Source organism: Balaenoptera borealis (assembly GCF_965194805.1).
Source record: "Balaenoptera borealis genome assembly, chromosome: 2".
Classification (NCBI taxonomy): domain Eukaryota; kingdom Metazoa; phylum Chordata; class Mammalia; order Artiodactyla; family Balaenopteridae; genus Balaenoptera; species Balaenoptera borealis.
Window position 1 is genome coordinate 158,496,152 of NC_138867.1, and position 14,483 is coordinate 158,510,634.

Genomic DNA, 14,483 nt, shown 5'->3' on the forward strand with positions numbered 1-14,483 from the left:
GGAGTATCTAGGTTTTTATACTGTGAGTCAATAAAAATACTAACCCAGAATTTCATGCTTCTTGTCACTTCTTTGGACTGCATGGCTCTATTTTAGACAACCTTGCAGTTATCCCCTGTTATCATTCCTTGGCCTGTACCATGACCCCAACAATGCTGGCATGACTGAAAAAGAGAAGGCCATAGCATGAAATCTAATAGCACTATAGTCCATTTGATATTTTTCATTGCTTGTGTGTTTGAAATGGCAACATTTATTGTATCATTTCCTGCTGAATCATCAGTAGCAATAGTATCTGGGTTAATTTTTAGAAAACAACTTACTTTACCTAATTTTGAAAATTATGGAAACATATTAGAGTATTTCTTTCTGGTCTTTTCTCCTTTCATCTCATTAACTCGGTTACTTTCGTTAGTGTCTTAAAAGAATATGATAATACACACTGTTCTTTTGAGCACCTCCTCCCCCCAGCAATTCTTAGTCATTCTGGTTGATAAATATTGGTTCTTTCCAACTCGCAAATACTTAGCACAGAATTGCCTAGTTCGAGTCTGAATCTTTTCTAGGCTGTAGAATTTGGTAGTGTAGTTCCCCAGAGTCACACTGTATCAGTTGCCTATATTTGGCTAGGTTGAGTCATGTCACCAAATATAGTCTATGCCTTCTGCATGATGTATGCCAGGCTTCTGGCTCCAAATGCCACAGCTGGCCTCCAGGAATGACTGCTTTTCCTGTCATTGCGTCCCTTAAGGTTAGGACTGCTGATCTGGCAGTATTTCTTTGCATTTATAACACAATCAATACCAAGAGCCTCCAAAGATTGAATTTTATCCACTAAATAGGTTCACTTGCCTGAAATCCTAATGCCTCCCTTCTCCCTTGAGGAATTCAATTCTAAATGTGCCCAAACCTGAGTTATGTTTATAGATAGATGAGTTATCAAAAAAACCAATGAAATAAACCCCACAAACACTGGGTTATATTCATATTTAGATATCTCAGGGATTTTTATTTTACTTCACTTTATTCATTTGTGAAGTGCTGGTGTTTTTTTTTTTTTTTTTTTTTTTTATTTTTGGCTGTGTTGGGTCTTCGTTTCTGTGCGAGGGCTTTCTATAGTTGCAGCAAGCGGGGGCCACTCTTCATCGCGGTGCGCGGGCCTCTCACTATCGCGGCCTCTCTTGTTGCGGAGCACAGGCTCCAGACGTGCAGGCTCAGTAGTTGTGGCTCACGGGTCTAGTTGCTCCGCGGCATGTGGGATCTTCCCAGACCAGGGCTCGAACCCGTGTCCCCTGCATTGGCAGGCAGATTCTCAACCACTGCGCCACCAGGGAAGCCCAGTGCTGGTGTTTTAAGTTCAGGAGAATGAACTAATTGAATGCTTACCTGGTGCCCAAACAGGAAACTCGAAGTACCTACATTTAAAAAAAAAAAAAAAAAAGCTCTTGGGAGTTCCCTGGTGGCCTAGTGGTTAGGATTCTGGGCTTTCACTGCCGTGGCCCAGGTTCAATCCCTGGTTGGGGAACTGAGATCCCATAAGCTGCGTGGCTGGGAAAAAAAAAAAAAAAAAGCTCTAGTTCCTAAAGGGGGCTATTACTTAAAAGAGATAAGAAAGTTAGCCAGTAGCTGAAATGATTACGTGAGAAGGTTGGCTGTTGCAATATAGATAGAAATAAAATCTGGTGAGTTAATATAACAAGGGGGTTTCCTTTTGGGGAAAGGCACCCTGGAAAAAAATTTGAAAAACAAACAAGCAAACAAAAAAAGATTTGAAAATATCCTCCATTGGAAACAAAGAAAGAGGACCACTGTCTCAGAGGGAGGGAGGGGGTTGTCAGTAATCTAGCCATGGAATAGAAAATGCAAAAATGCCGGTGAAAATTAGCATCCGTAGAGCAGAGAGAATATTAGAGCAGAAATAAAAGGGGTACAAGGAGAAGGTGAAAGGCTTGTAGAAGACAAGGCACTTGTCCCATGGCACTTATAAATGGGAGCTTTCAGAGAATTTCCAGAAAGGAAGTGATATATGTTCTCCATAATAGATGTCATGAGTGGATGACTCTAGATATTTTAATTACAGAAAAAATTTATAGAAGGAAAGGGCAGGTAGGATGGGAAGCATTATGAAAGTTTTTTTCAAAGGTTTTTTAATGTCACTGCTAATATTTAAAAATTGAACTAGAAAGCATTGCTGCTGGTTTAACAAAATATTATAGGTATCTTTACTACTCAGAGGCCAGAACTGATTCCAGCCTGAACAGGACTCATAAGAACAGGTCGAAAAATAAAAACAAGTATCACTTTGAGAGTTAAGCTGTGAATTTTGCCACTGATTCTTCAGTGCTCTATTGTCTTAGCTGAAGGTTAGAACTACTGTATTTAGAAGTCTAAGGATCAGAAAAAGTCTCAAAGGTTACCTACCTTGCGGGTGGAGGGTGGCATCTCTTTAGGAGGTGTGTGTTGAGGCAGACTCTGAGAGAACTGAGTTAAGGGATATTTTTGTGCCTGTCAAGTTGAAATATTCTTATCTCTCTCTCCTTAAAAGGTACCCCAAAGGTGAGTTTCTGATAAGGTGGAACTTGATTTGTTAAACTGGGCCAGCTAGTTTGGGAATTTTGTTTTCTGGATCCTCATCGTTAATTATCCTTCCTTAGTATCAAGTAAGAAGCATTATAGTTCATATGGAACAGCCCTGGTTTCAATTGGAATGTTAGAGTATCTTCAATTAGATACTCAATTAGAGTATCTTCTTAGAAATAGCAAAACATTTTCTTAACTTCAGTTAATATTGTTAAATATTTTTATTTCTGTGTTGATTTATATCGTCTTTTTAAAAAATGTTTTATGATAAATAAAAATGGTATGAGTGATAGCTGTTAATTCATTTACCAGAGGATTTTACAGCTACAAAATTAATGCAAATGTTCCATCATGGAAAATCAGCTGCTACTTTGAGTTAAGTGATTCAGAAACAGCACTCCCTCCCTCCCTCCCAAGTTTTTAACAGTTAAGGTCATGTTCTTGTTCCAGCAACTCAAGTCTATGCTTTTTTAAAGATAATACTTGTGACAGGTCATATGATCTGGGCTTGTAGTTAAAGCAGTTCAGCTGGAATTCACTGGATTTGGATACTTGACTGTGTGTATATGAGCATTAAATAATGAAGCCAATTTTTAGGAAGAAATTGAAATATCAAAATTAATTTTCACCTCCTCCTTGCCCGTCTTCATCCCTATCTCTCCTCCCTAAATAGGAACATGGTGAAATTTTAAGTGGAGCAATTAACAACTTAATTTTTTAAATCCTTGTATTTGGTTTTAAATGGTAGAAAAATTAAGTTCAGATTTTGTTTCACATGAGACTCCAAGGTTTGCACGTGGATTAATTAAAGCTGTTAGCAACAGAGAACAGTTTTCTCTTTTCATGGCATGAGTTTATTTCTGTGGAGACTATTTCAAAGAAGTAGGATTTTGAGAGACTGCAGGATAGTTGTGGTCTAAAGTTCCTTTTTAAAGAGTTGTAAATGTGTGGCTGGTGGATTGATAGGACCACATATTAGCTCTGGCTCCCACAGTGTTCACTGGAACTAGGTGGAGTCTTCCTGGCATCTTGAAAGGCTTGCCCCAGCCTCCAGGCCTGGGAGAGCCTCTGCTTACCCACCTTTTCATTGTCTTACAGAGTCTGTTGTGGTTCTGTGGAGTCAGAGTTTAGACTGCTGTTTCCTAATTGGAATGTTTGTAATTCTGAGTCAATTTTAAATTCTCACACTACTCCTGATGTGCAGAGTGCTAGATAGTGGTGGGTAATTAACAGTGAAGTTCCCCTGTCCATTCCTTAGATGAATAAGACTTGAGGGTTCTCCACCATTCTTATGAAGGGCATGGGGAATATGGAGACATGAAAATGTTGTCATAGTGAGTTTTGTAACTTACAGCATAGAACTAGTTACATGGTGTGTGGTCTAGCTACCTCAACTTGCATGTAGAAACTCTTCCAAAACAGAAATGCATTTCCCCCCCTTTATTTGTGGCTACCAATTTGGAAGATGGAGCATCCTCCCAAAACTTTAGACTTTCACAAACCCTTTTCTCGAGGATATCTTGGGTGCCCATTTTAGGTTCAAAATTCGAAGGAAATTAACCCAGCATTTATTGAATGCTACTGTGCCTCTGGGCATTGTGCTGTGTGCTTTGATATTTTCTTCATGTGTAAGTACAATGAAATGTGTCTCTTTACCTTCTGTACTTATTCCCCGAAATTTGCATTTAAACCCATTAGTGTGTCTGTACATGTAGGCATAAGACTGGCACTTTTGTTATGAATTATATAAAAAAATGCTACTGCTAACTACATACTTCTAAAAAGCTATGAAAAACTGCACATGAAAGAAAAATTGCATATTTATGGGGAAAAAATATGAAGATTGTTATTATGAGTTGGTATTAGAACATAATGGTATAAAAAATTTCCTTTGGATGGGGATTTGGAAATTAGAATAACCGAATAGTTAAAAATGTAAGGGATATTTTATTTTCCCACTTTGAAACTTTCCCTTTTTGAATGTTTGTGAACATGCTGTTTTGATATGTCAACTGACTCTTTGTGTTTATTAGCACAGCTAAGTTTTATTTCATAATATGGCTTTTTAAATACCTATTAAGCAATTAATTCAGCTTTGTTGTTGAATACATTTAAACCATCTATGAAAAAAAATAAATTTAGTAACGGCCTTCTTTTACCCTCAGGTCGTCTAAACTATTCATATCCAGGATCCGAAAGCTCTCTGCTTATTAATGGTAAGTGATAATTGATTCACCTTAGTGAAGTTCATAGAACTGTAACAAGTTAGTACTGGGTAGAAAATACAGTAGTTAAGCTTCAGCAGGTGGAGAAATGACATTAGTTTGCTCTGTAATGAATATGCAAGTTGCTATTAATCTATCACCTATTTTATGAATAATTATTATTCCTGCAAATTAGAGCAGGAACTTTTTTTAAACTTTGAGAGCCAGCTAATTTGCTGTCTTGAAACTGGTGACAATGAGAATAAATGAGACTCCCATAATGACACATAAAGAATGGCTTAATCCAATGTTAGCTTCTGTAGCACTCTACAGAAGACCTTTGAAATGTCAACATAAAAACCATTTCCATGTAGCTGGAATAGTGTTCCAGGAGAAAGGGAAGGTAATCAGAGATCGAAAGTCAGACAAAACAGCCTGAGACCACAGGGCTTGACACTGCAAAGGACAAGGTCATTCACTGTTTGCTGTCTAATGACAACAAGAAAAATGAAGTTTTATTAGCCTTTGCAGTGCCTTCTGTAAATTCTCCTTGCCTATTCTAAATATTACCACTGCGCTGTTGAGTTCTCTTTTTATGTGCGTATTCTGAAGCAAACTAAATTTCACACGGAAGGAGGGGCCATCTACTCACAGAAGGAATTAAAGAATTAAAAATTGTCTTTTTTGTAGTACTATAGTTTAAAATAATTGGGTGGAATACAGAAGTCTTGTTTACTTCTTTACCACTCTTTTACTGTTGAATATGGATTTCAAATTTGTGTGTTCATAATGCCTTCCATTTGCCAAAACTCATTTTAAGTCCCACCACTTCTATGAATTATTCTTGACCAAATAACTATATTCTGCTCATTCCCAAAACAAAGCAAAACCAAAAAATCCTACTCCTTGTCCATGCTATAGTATGAATGAGGAATTAAAAATTGCTTTTATGACTGGATTTCTTTTTGGTTAGTGTTTAAAATCAGTGTTCTGTAGAATGTAAGACTGTTGAGCCAAGAAATGTTAGAAGGAGATTTGATTTATGAGAGTTACTGGGTGCATTAGATCCTCTGGAGACTATATGGTTTGTAAAAACCTCACTTGTTCATTAGTCTTTCGTCTTTTCATGCTACATTTGCCAGAAATAATGCCAAAATATAATATTTCAGCATAAATGTGTGTAGACCGAAAACCAAACACAGTGGTGACAGTGACATCAGGATAAGGGGGAGTAATATAAGGCTTGCCATTGTAGCATGGTTTCATCTTTTCCTGTGGAACGAGTTCCAGAGTCAAGTGCTGGAAATTGCAGCAAACCAAGATTTGAGATACTGTTGTGTGATCTTAGGCAAAGTGATCAACTCTTTGTTGTCCCAGTTGCTTCATGAAGTCGCTAAATTAGACCAGGTGCCCCTGGGGTCATCTTTGTTGAGATGAGAAAAAGAAACACTCTCTAGTGGGTTTTCCTTAAAGCCCAATTCACTTAATTTTTTTTGACTCTTTTATGAGATTCTTTCCTTTTACCTCCCCCCCCCACCCCCATTAATATCCTTTCTTTTAAGAATAGATTATTTTTTAACAACCCTTACTTGGCAAAGAAAAAAGAAAGATAACTTTCCCCTCTGAATGTTTATGTTTTGAAATTTTATTGGCCCATAGATTCTAGAAGGAGACTAGATGGTTTTTACTGTTGTAGACATGGAAATTTTGTTATAGAAGTATACTGACTGAGGTTAACATTACCTCAGACTGAAAGATAGGATGATAAAGAACAAAAAGATGTCAAAGAGGGGAAACTTGCTGGCTCCTCAGGCAAGACCCAGAATATGGGGTTATGGCTGCCATGCTCTCAGATCCAGTATTCAGCTTTGCAAGGTCCCGGAACTTGATTTTGTCAGATTTGATCAAGTGCTAGTTCTTAATAACAAGCCAACTAGGACCGGATGCCAATTTATGCATTCATAATGAGGAGTACAACTTCTGGGTAGACCAGATGCTAGAATTTACTGATAGACCCATTCTCTGATAGCAAAGTCCAGGTTTTGGAAGACTGCTTAAAAATCTTGAAATTAAAGCAAGGTGGGGGTGGAGGGATGTTAAGACAATTCTTTAGTCACCTTGATTTAGGCTTAGGCATTGCCCATTCTCTTCAGTCAAATTTATGAACCATCTTCTATGGTGGATTGCTTCTATAGATAAATTGATCTCATTCATATGTTGATTCTTAGTAGCTTTGTTCTCAGTATAGCTCAGGTTTTGGGGGTCCCCATATTGAAAATCTAGTGTGATCCATTAATTGTGTTTAATGAAGATAAACTCAAAAATCACAAATGCTGCCCATTTCATAGGACTGTGGTGGAGATTTAAGTGCATGTACAATCATTTAGCATAGCACCTGGCATGTAGTCAAATTAAATAATTAGAATGTCATTTTGGGGGGATTGGGAATATTAGTGCTAAAAATTTACAAGGGAAAAAAACACAAAACAAGGGATTATGATTGTCTATGAATGAACATGCTTTCTTTGTCTATTATTAAGAGCGATAACCTGAAACTTTATTTACTTTTAAATACAGTCCCTTTGCATCTTACATCTGTTCAGCTTTTTCTTAAAACTGAAAATAAAAGCCTAATATGTTGTGTTGCTTTATATTCATTATTCCATTTTAAGACTTTAAGGAACCATCAGGAGCTGTTCTTTCCTGTCCACCTAAATAGTCTACTCAGCCTTTTAAAAACCTTTAGAAAGGTGATTATATAGCTATACTCTACTTTGCTTCAACTATAAGTTTCAGAGCTTTTTCTTCCAAGCCTCTGTTGAGTTGAGAACCATTTCTTGCTTTGTTTGAATAAAAATGTGAAAGAGCTATTTCTTCTCTTTCTCACATGCACATTTGAATTTTGACATGATTTTTATTGTATAACTTGTTTTGAAAATTTCAAGCAATCACAAAGCTTTTTGGAAAGAAGTGGGGTTTAAATCCTAAATAAATTAAAAGAAAAAAAGATTCAGAGTAGTTAGTCTACTAGCTTCAGCAGTTTATATTGGAATAATATTGGAATTTGCATGTACAAAGATAAAAAGAGCTTACTTATCCAGTGGATCAGATTCAGATTGCTTTCTTTTTTCCCCTTGGCTATGCTCAGTCATCAGTTTTCAGATTATGCAGTTACCTTCATATTACCACTCATGACTTTTAAAAGACACTGCCAGTATAATTCAACAAATAATAATTGCATGTTCTAGGGAATTATTATTGTTGCTATTAGTCATAGAGATATTTTTGAGGGGCATTCTTGGGGAAAATCCTTGGATTTTAAATGTATTAAAAAAAAAAAAAAAGCAATTTTCTAGCTGCTTTTTGGATATGGTATTAGTTTGCTAGGACTGCCGTTAACAAGTACCACAGACTGAGTGGCTTAGACAGAAATTTATTTCCAGTCTTGGAGGCTGGAAGTCTGAGATCAAAGTGTCAGCAAGGTTGATTTCTTCTGAGGCCTCTCTCCTTGGCTTGTAGGATAGCTGTCTTTTCCTTGTCTTTACATGATTTTCCCCTGTGTGCAAGTCTGTGTCCTAATCTCTTGTAAGGACACCAGTCATATTGGATCAGGGCCAACCCCGGTGACCTCATTTAACCTTAACCACCTCTTTAAAGGCCCTGTTTTAAGTACAGTCACATTCTGAGGTTCTGGGGTTCAGGACTTCAGCGTATGAATTTTGAGGAGGGAACACTATTCATCCCGTAACAGATGCCGTTTCCTAGTTAATCTTATACATAGTAGGAAGATAGTTAGAATATCCATTTTATGTTATGATAAGCAAGGCTGAAACTTGCTCAGTTTCTCAGCTAAGTCCGAAAGGAGTGCTAAGCATAGGCCAGACTCACCCTATATTCCTCTGGTGTGTCTTGGTTTAGCTCTGAGATAGATATCAGATTAAATGATTAATATTCTTTTTACCCAACCTGAAGCTTTATTTTGTCCAAGAAAACTAACATTTAACCACCACTACCTCTGTATAAAAGTGCTCGTGCATGGTACTTTTTTCCCTAACCTCCCATTTCACTGCTTTAGCCCTTAGGATTAGCTGCTTCAAAAATGAACCTTGTGGCAGGGAAAGTTATAGAACAGCAAAATATTGGGTTGGCCAAAAAGTTCATTCAGTCAGTGAACACGTTGTTCAATAAAGTTCTTCGTGAAAATGAAAAACGCATCTTTCATTTTTACTTAAAACTGAACGAACTTTTTGGCCAAGCCAGTAAATTAGTTTCGAACAGATGCATGTATGTATGTATTTCCTAGCCTCTGTGGATGTCTCTCCCTTAGAAGCATCAGCTAAAATATTTGCTCGTCCCAGAAGAGAAGATTAGTAAAGGTTAGCGTAGAACAACACCTCTTAATTATAGTTCTTTGGAAGGAAAGGGAGAAGATTGTTTGCTTAAAGGGGACGGGGGACAGAAATCTATGAAAAGGGAGGGGAAAATTTACCCAGGAGAAATGTAGATTATAGTCACTTGCTGAAAATGTATATAATATGGTTCTAGTTGCTACAGTAAGGAGCATGTTGAGAGATCCCTTCTTGAAAAAGACAATATGAAAACATACTGTAAACTCTAAAGTGCTCTACAGTTGTTAGCCTTGGAATAGTAGTGGAAAGCTGAAAGTAACTGTTGAACACTAATCTAAGAATTTATACATATGAGTTTACTTTTGAGGAAGAAAATTATTATTTACTGAGCGTCTGTCTGACTGTCTGACCATCATATATACATGTGGTATCTTTTGTGATTCTCTCTTCATTTCTCCATTTTTATAAATAAGAAACTGAGGATTAGGGATATACAGAAACTAGAATTACATTCATACGCTGCCCTTCTGTAAGATAGCTCTTTATAAATAATCCTCTCGTATCTTTATTATACCTTATCAACATTTTTTGAATATTGTTAATGCCAGCAGGCTAGTATAAACAGAAGCCAATGTGACATAGGAAATTCTCTTAAGCATATATCTAAAGTAATGTTGTGACCATGAGCCCATTAATAAATTAGGAGGTGATTTATAAAATCATTTAAAATGATTCTTCGCATCTTTGTTGAATTGTATGCTTTGGTCTTTGTAATGATTGTCTGCTTTTGGGTTCTACCACCTTTATTCTTTTGTTAACAGATCAACTCCTTTTAGCTTCCAGCCTTTGATTTATATCTTTTTAACTGACTTACTAATTTGATTCCCCCACATACTTTTTTTTTTTTTTTGGTTCCACTGGAAAAATCAGTTATTTGATAACATCTTTTAATCTGAGCCCTCTCCCCTTGTTTTTCCAAGTAGCATTGCTATCTGCCTTCTCAACATGGGGGCAGTGAGAGGTAGATGGAGAGCCTGAGGTAGGCCAGAGGTAGTGTGAATAGGATCAGTCTTTCATTGCCCACTAAAAGCTAGTCATATGTTACTCCTTATGGCCTAAAGTCCTATTATTTACAGAGTTGATTAGATGCCCTCGTGTAGGAAAGGATGCTTTTCTTTAATATATCATTTGTTTGTTTTGAATGTAAGTACCAAGAAGAAAACCCAAAAGGGTCCATTAGCAAATATAGTAATATAGTGTACACAGTAGTAATACAGTGTACACAGTAGTAATAAATTTAAATAGTGCAGAAAAGGATAAAACAAGAAGTGGAATCATTCCTTCTTTCCCCATCCCAGTCCCTATCCTCAAAGGTTTTTGTGGTTGTTTCTAGAAAAAACATTTGTGTATATTCCCACATATCTGTTTATATTTCCTTTATTTTTAAGTTCACGTAATAAGAATCATACAATACACACTTTGGCACCTCATGCAAACTACATTTTAGAGAGCTTTAATATGAACACATGAATATTTTTTAAACGGCTGCATTTTTTGTTATGAATATATCACTATGATGGATAATTTGTTCCTTTTGTGACTAACAAATGTTATAACATGAGAAAAAGATACTTTTAAAGAGACAAATAAATGATATTTTCATTTTTATAATGAAATATATATATATAATGTGTATTGAAAAAGACCCGGTCAGTCTTTCTGTACCTTTTTGCAAGTCTAGAATGCCAGACTACTGGAATTTTACTAGAGGGAATTTACTGATGAATATAGGGCATTTTTAAGCAATCTTGTAAAGACACTTTGGAAATAAAGTATTTATCATAGATCTAATAACAACATGCATCCAGAAGTTATAAAAATTTATAGCCATAATGTTTCCAGCCCATTTAAAAAATTCTTGAATCATTTTAATACTGAACATTAAATTATATAAATCAAAACTAAGTAATAAATATAAAAGATAAACATATAAATAGTATTAATCTTAACTGATGGGAACTAGAAGATTTTTATTCAATAATAGTATGCATTTTTGAAAACTTTTAACAGTGTATACTCTTTGGTAATTCAAGAAAAATTCTAAGCAGGGTTTATTTCAGCTGACTTAGCCAGAAGTTTTTCAAAATATAGATTTCTTTAAACATATTTAAAGTGATTTTTTTTTTAACTGCCGCTTCCTCCAGTATTTGAAAAACATCAAATAATGTGCAACACTTGATAATCATGAGATTGGAAATCTGACATTTTCCTCAGGGAAGTGGTGAAGCTCTGTATTATAACTATTTCATCATAATATGCTTCCCCAAGTATAATTTGAAATAGGTGAGAGAATTGTGCTTAAGTACCTCTTCTGTACATAGATGAAGTGGCACCACTTACCATTCTGTTAATATCTGGGTTCTGGTTACATAGGTGTGTTCATGTTATGGAAAGTTCATTGAACTGTACACTTATGATTTGTCTACTTTCCTGTATATATGTCATATGTCAAAATCTATATTAAAATAATGTATAGCATTATAATAAGTGGAAATAAAAAATTTAAACATTCTCATTTTCTGTGCTCCAGAATGTCATTGTTTTTATTTTTTGGTACTACTTTATATTAATTTGCCTATTTGATTAGGCAGTTTTTGTAGCTATAAGCATTGTACACCTGTAACCTGTTTTCCTTAAATGTGGGAAAATGTTTCTAAATATAGTTTTTAGAATTTAATCGTGGAATTTGATCATGAATTCTTTTATATTAACCAGCTTAATTTTGTGGTACAGAATCAAAGTTTGAAAGTACATGTTTGAAGACTTTGAGAGTATTTGATTTTTGCTTTTGATCTATAGCCTTTACTGTTCCTGAAACTGTACTTACTATTGAAATAGCGGAAGCTATGAGATTTTTTAATGTTAATTTTGTAGCTTTTAAAAGCCCACTCTTTTCAAATATCTGTTTTCTCAGAAATCCAAGCAGCATCAATCAACTTTTTAAGATTGACAGAACCAAGATATTCAAATCATTAATTTCCCCAAACTCCCTTGTCTTTGAAGCAGTTGTATGAATAGAATGTTCTTAAACAACTACTTCTGTGACATCTTTGTCTTTCTAACCTCTGTCAGGTTCACTAAGTGAGAAAATACGTCCACCCCCACCCCAAATTTAAAAACTACTAAAGTGAAAATCTAACAGCTGAGGGAGATTTTACTGGTTTTAATCCATTTGCCTAAGTACTTTGGTGAAATTCAATGTTATCTAGTAATGATAGACATTATTTTGGTATGAGACATAATTTTATTTTGGAAAATAGGTACATGGTACTTCTAAGTTATATTTGTAACTCAGTTATAACTGAGCTGTACTTACTTAGCATTTATCGAGAAGGCTAAGAATGAAAACCCTGACCAGTTCGTGTAGTGATCTCTTAAAATGTGCTATAATTTCTAACTGGAAAACCTATCCCAGCTTCCTGTTTAAACTTCCTCTCCAGTCAAGAGACCTCACTTGTTGCATATGTTGCTGTTCTCGGCATCTTTCCTTGAGCATTACAGCACCCCTATTCATGCCATTGCCAGGTCTTGCAGTGCCTTTTCTCTGTTTTCTCTTTAAGGTCCATCTCAGAGCCATACCCTCCCCTCTCTGTCTCTTTAATCAGAACGAGTTTCTCCTCCTCCTCTGCTTCTGTTGCACCTAACACTTAACATGCCTATTGCTGTAATGGTTACATTACCGTTATTTGCTTATGTGGCCAACTGGCCTTTAAGTTCCATGTAGTCAGACCCATGTGCTTAGCAAGCACATGTGCTTAGCAAGATCAGGCATGCATTCAAGAAATGTTTGTTGAATAGAATTAGGGTATTTGGCCAAACTGCACATACAAGTTCCAGTTTGTTTGAGGGAAGACATTTTCTCAAAAGTTTTCTGATTTGAAATTTATACTGCCATTTTCTGAGTATTCAAGTATATACATATAATAATTATATAAGTCTATATTATATTGTATTATACTATATTATATTATATTGTTTTTCTTCTCTTCTTGGTTGGAACCTACTTTGTGATAAAATGCCAAACTTTTTACTTTTCAACATTTGGGCCACGGTGGAAGATTTGATTAGGGACAAGAAACTGGCTAAAAGGAAGTTTATAAATTTCCTAAAGACTTCATTTGTTATGAGTTTCTTTATTAGGGAATAATTGAGAAATAGTATAAAACTGCTGTTTATCCTGTAGTGGCAAAAAAGTCATGAATTAAATATTGAAATATCTACTGAATGGCTAGTTAGCAGGGAATTCTGGGAGAAATTAAGATCAATATGGTAGGAGTTGGTTTAGATCATGTTACATATCCCTTAGTTTCATACTAGTTTGGACCTTGGGTGACAGAGCAGGAAGCTTCCCTTAAAACAAGTAAGGCTCAATACACTTTTTACAGTGTCTTTGAAGAACTTAAAAAAAAAATAATGCAGTAAATTGACCTCTCACCATCCAAATTCCATATTTTTTTGAGATGCTTACCAGGAAATGAGGAATATAGCCAATTTTTTTCAGTTTCTAAAGCTGGTAGATGAAATCACAGTTGATTCTTTTGACAATGTTTGAAAGGTTGTTTTTTTGTTTTTTTTGTTTTCTCATTTGACATGCAGCAAGGACATATGGGCGAAGGAGAGGTAACATTATTGTTTCTAACTTTTGAATGTATCAGTTGTATTTGGAGAGGACCCAAGTTTGCTCAATTTCTAACCCTTGTTGGGAAGCGGGTAGGGGGAATGAAACATAGCTGTGATCAATACATACTTTATGTGTTATAGTTAACATTATAGACATTCTAATTTGAAGGAGTCAGAATGGTAGGATTTGGATTTGAATTGAAATAATTTCAAACTCACCTTATTTATATCTGAAGATTTGTTTCCCTTTTTTCCTTTGTGAAAGGAATTTCTTAGGAGAACAAAATTAAGAATCTTTAAAAAAGAAAATATAGTATGACTGGTCCCAAAATACCTGATTATATTGGAGGTTCAGTTATGCTTGAATAGCTTAAATCTACTTTCAAAAATTTTTATATATTTGTCTATTTATTACTGAGCATAATACTGCATTTTGTTTAAAATGAGACTAAATAGATGACTAATCCTATAAATTTCAAACATTGATGGGGGGGTAAAGCTCTACACAGTTTAGAGAATTTCAAAGAATCATTTCCTAGAGTGTCTGCCTGAATAAACTTTATTTTTGCCTCCTGTACTATAGTTTTGCCTTTTTATAAGAAAGTAAGTTAGACAGTTAAATAACGTAGCTTTAAAATATAAGTGACTTTTGAAGATCCAGAAATAACCT

At 35.4% G+C, this 14,483-nt stretch overlaps 1 protein-coding gene across 5 annotated transcripts in view; it reads left to right on the top strand.

Moving 5' to 3' along the window:
- CPEB4 (cytoplasmic polyadenylation element binding protein 4) overlaps positions 1-14,483 on the top strand; it is a 64,084-nt gene that overhangs the window by 33,218 nt on the left and 16,383 nt on the right. For 2 of the 5 annotated variants that reach the window (XM_082381100.1, XM_082381103.1), the window contains 2 exons: positions 4,746-4,796; positions 13,790-13,813. The exons of 1 other annotated variant lie outside the window; for it this stretch is intronic. In XM_082381100.1, coding sequence (XP_082237226.1) covers positions 4,746-4,796; positions 13,790-13,813 — 75 coding nt within the window. The remainder of the gene's footprint in view (positions 1-4,745; positions 4,797-13,789; positions 13,814-14,483) is intronic. 2 more of the 5 variants (XM_082381101.1, XM_082381104.1) reach the window with 1 other exon arrangement.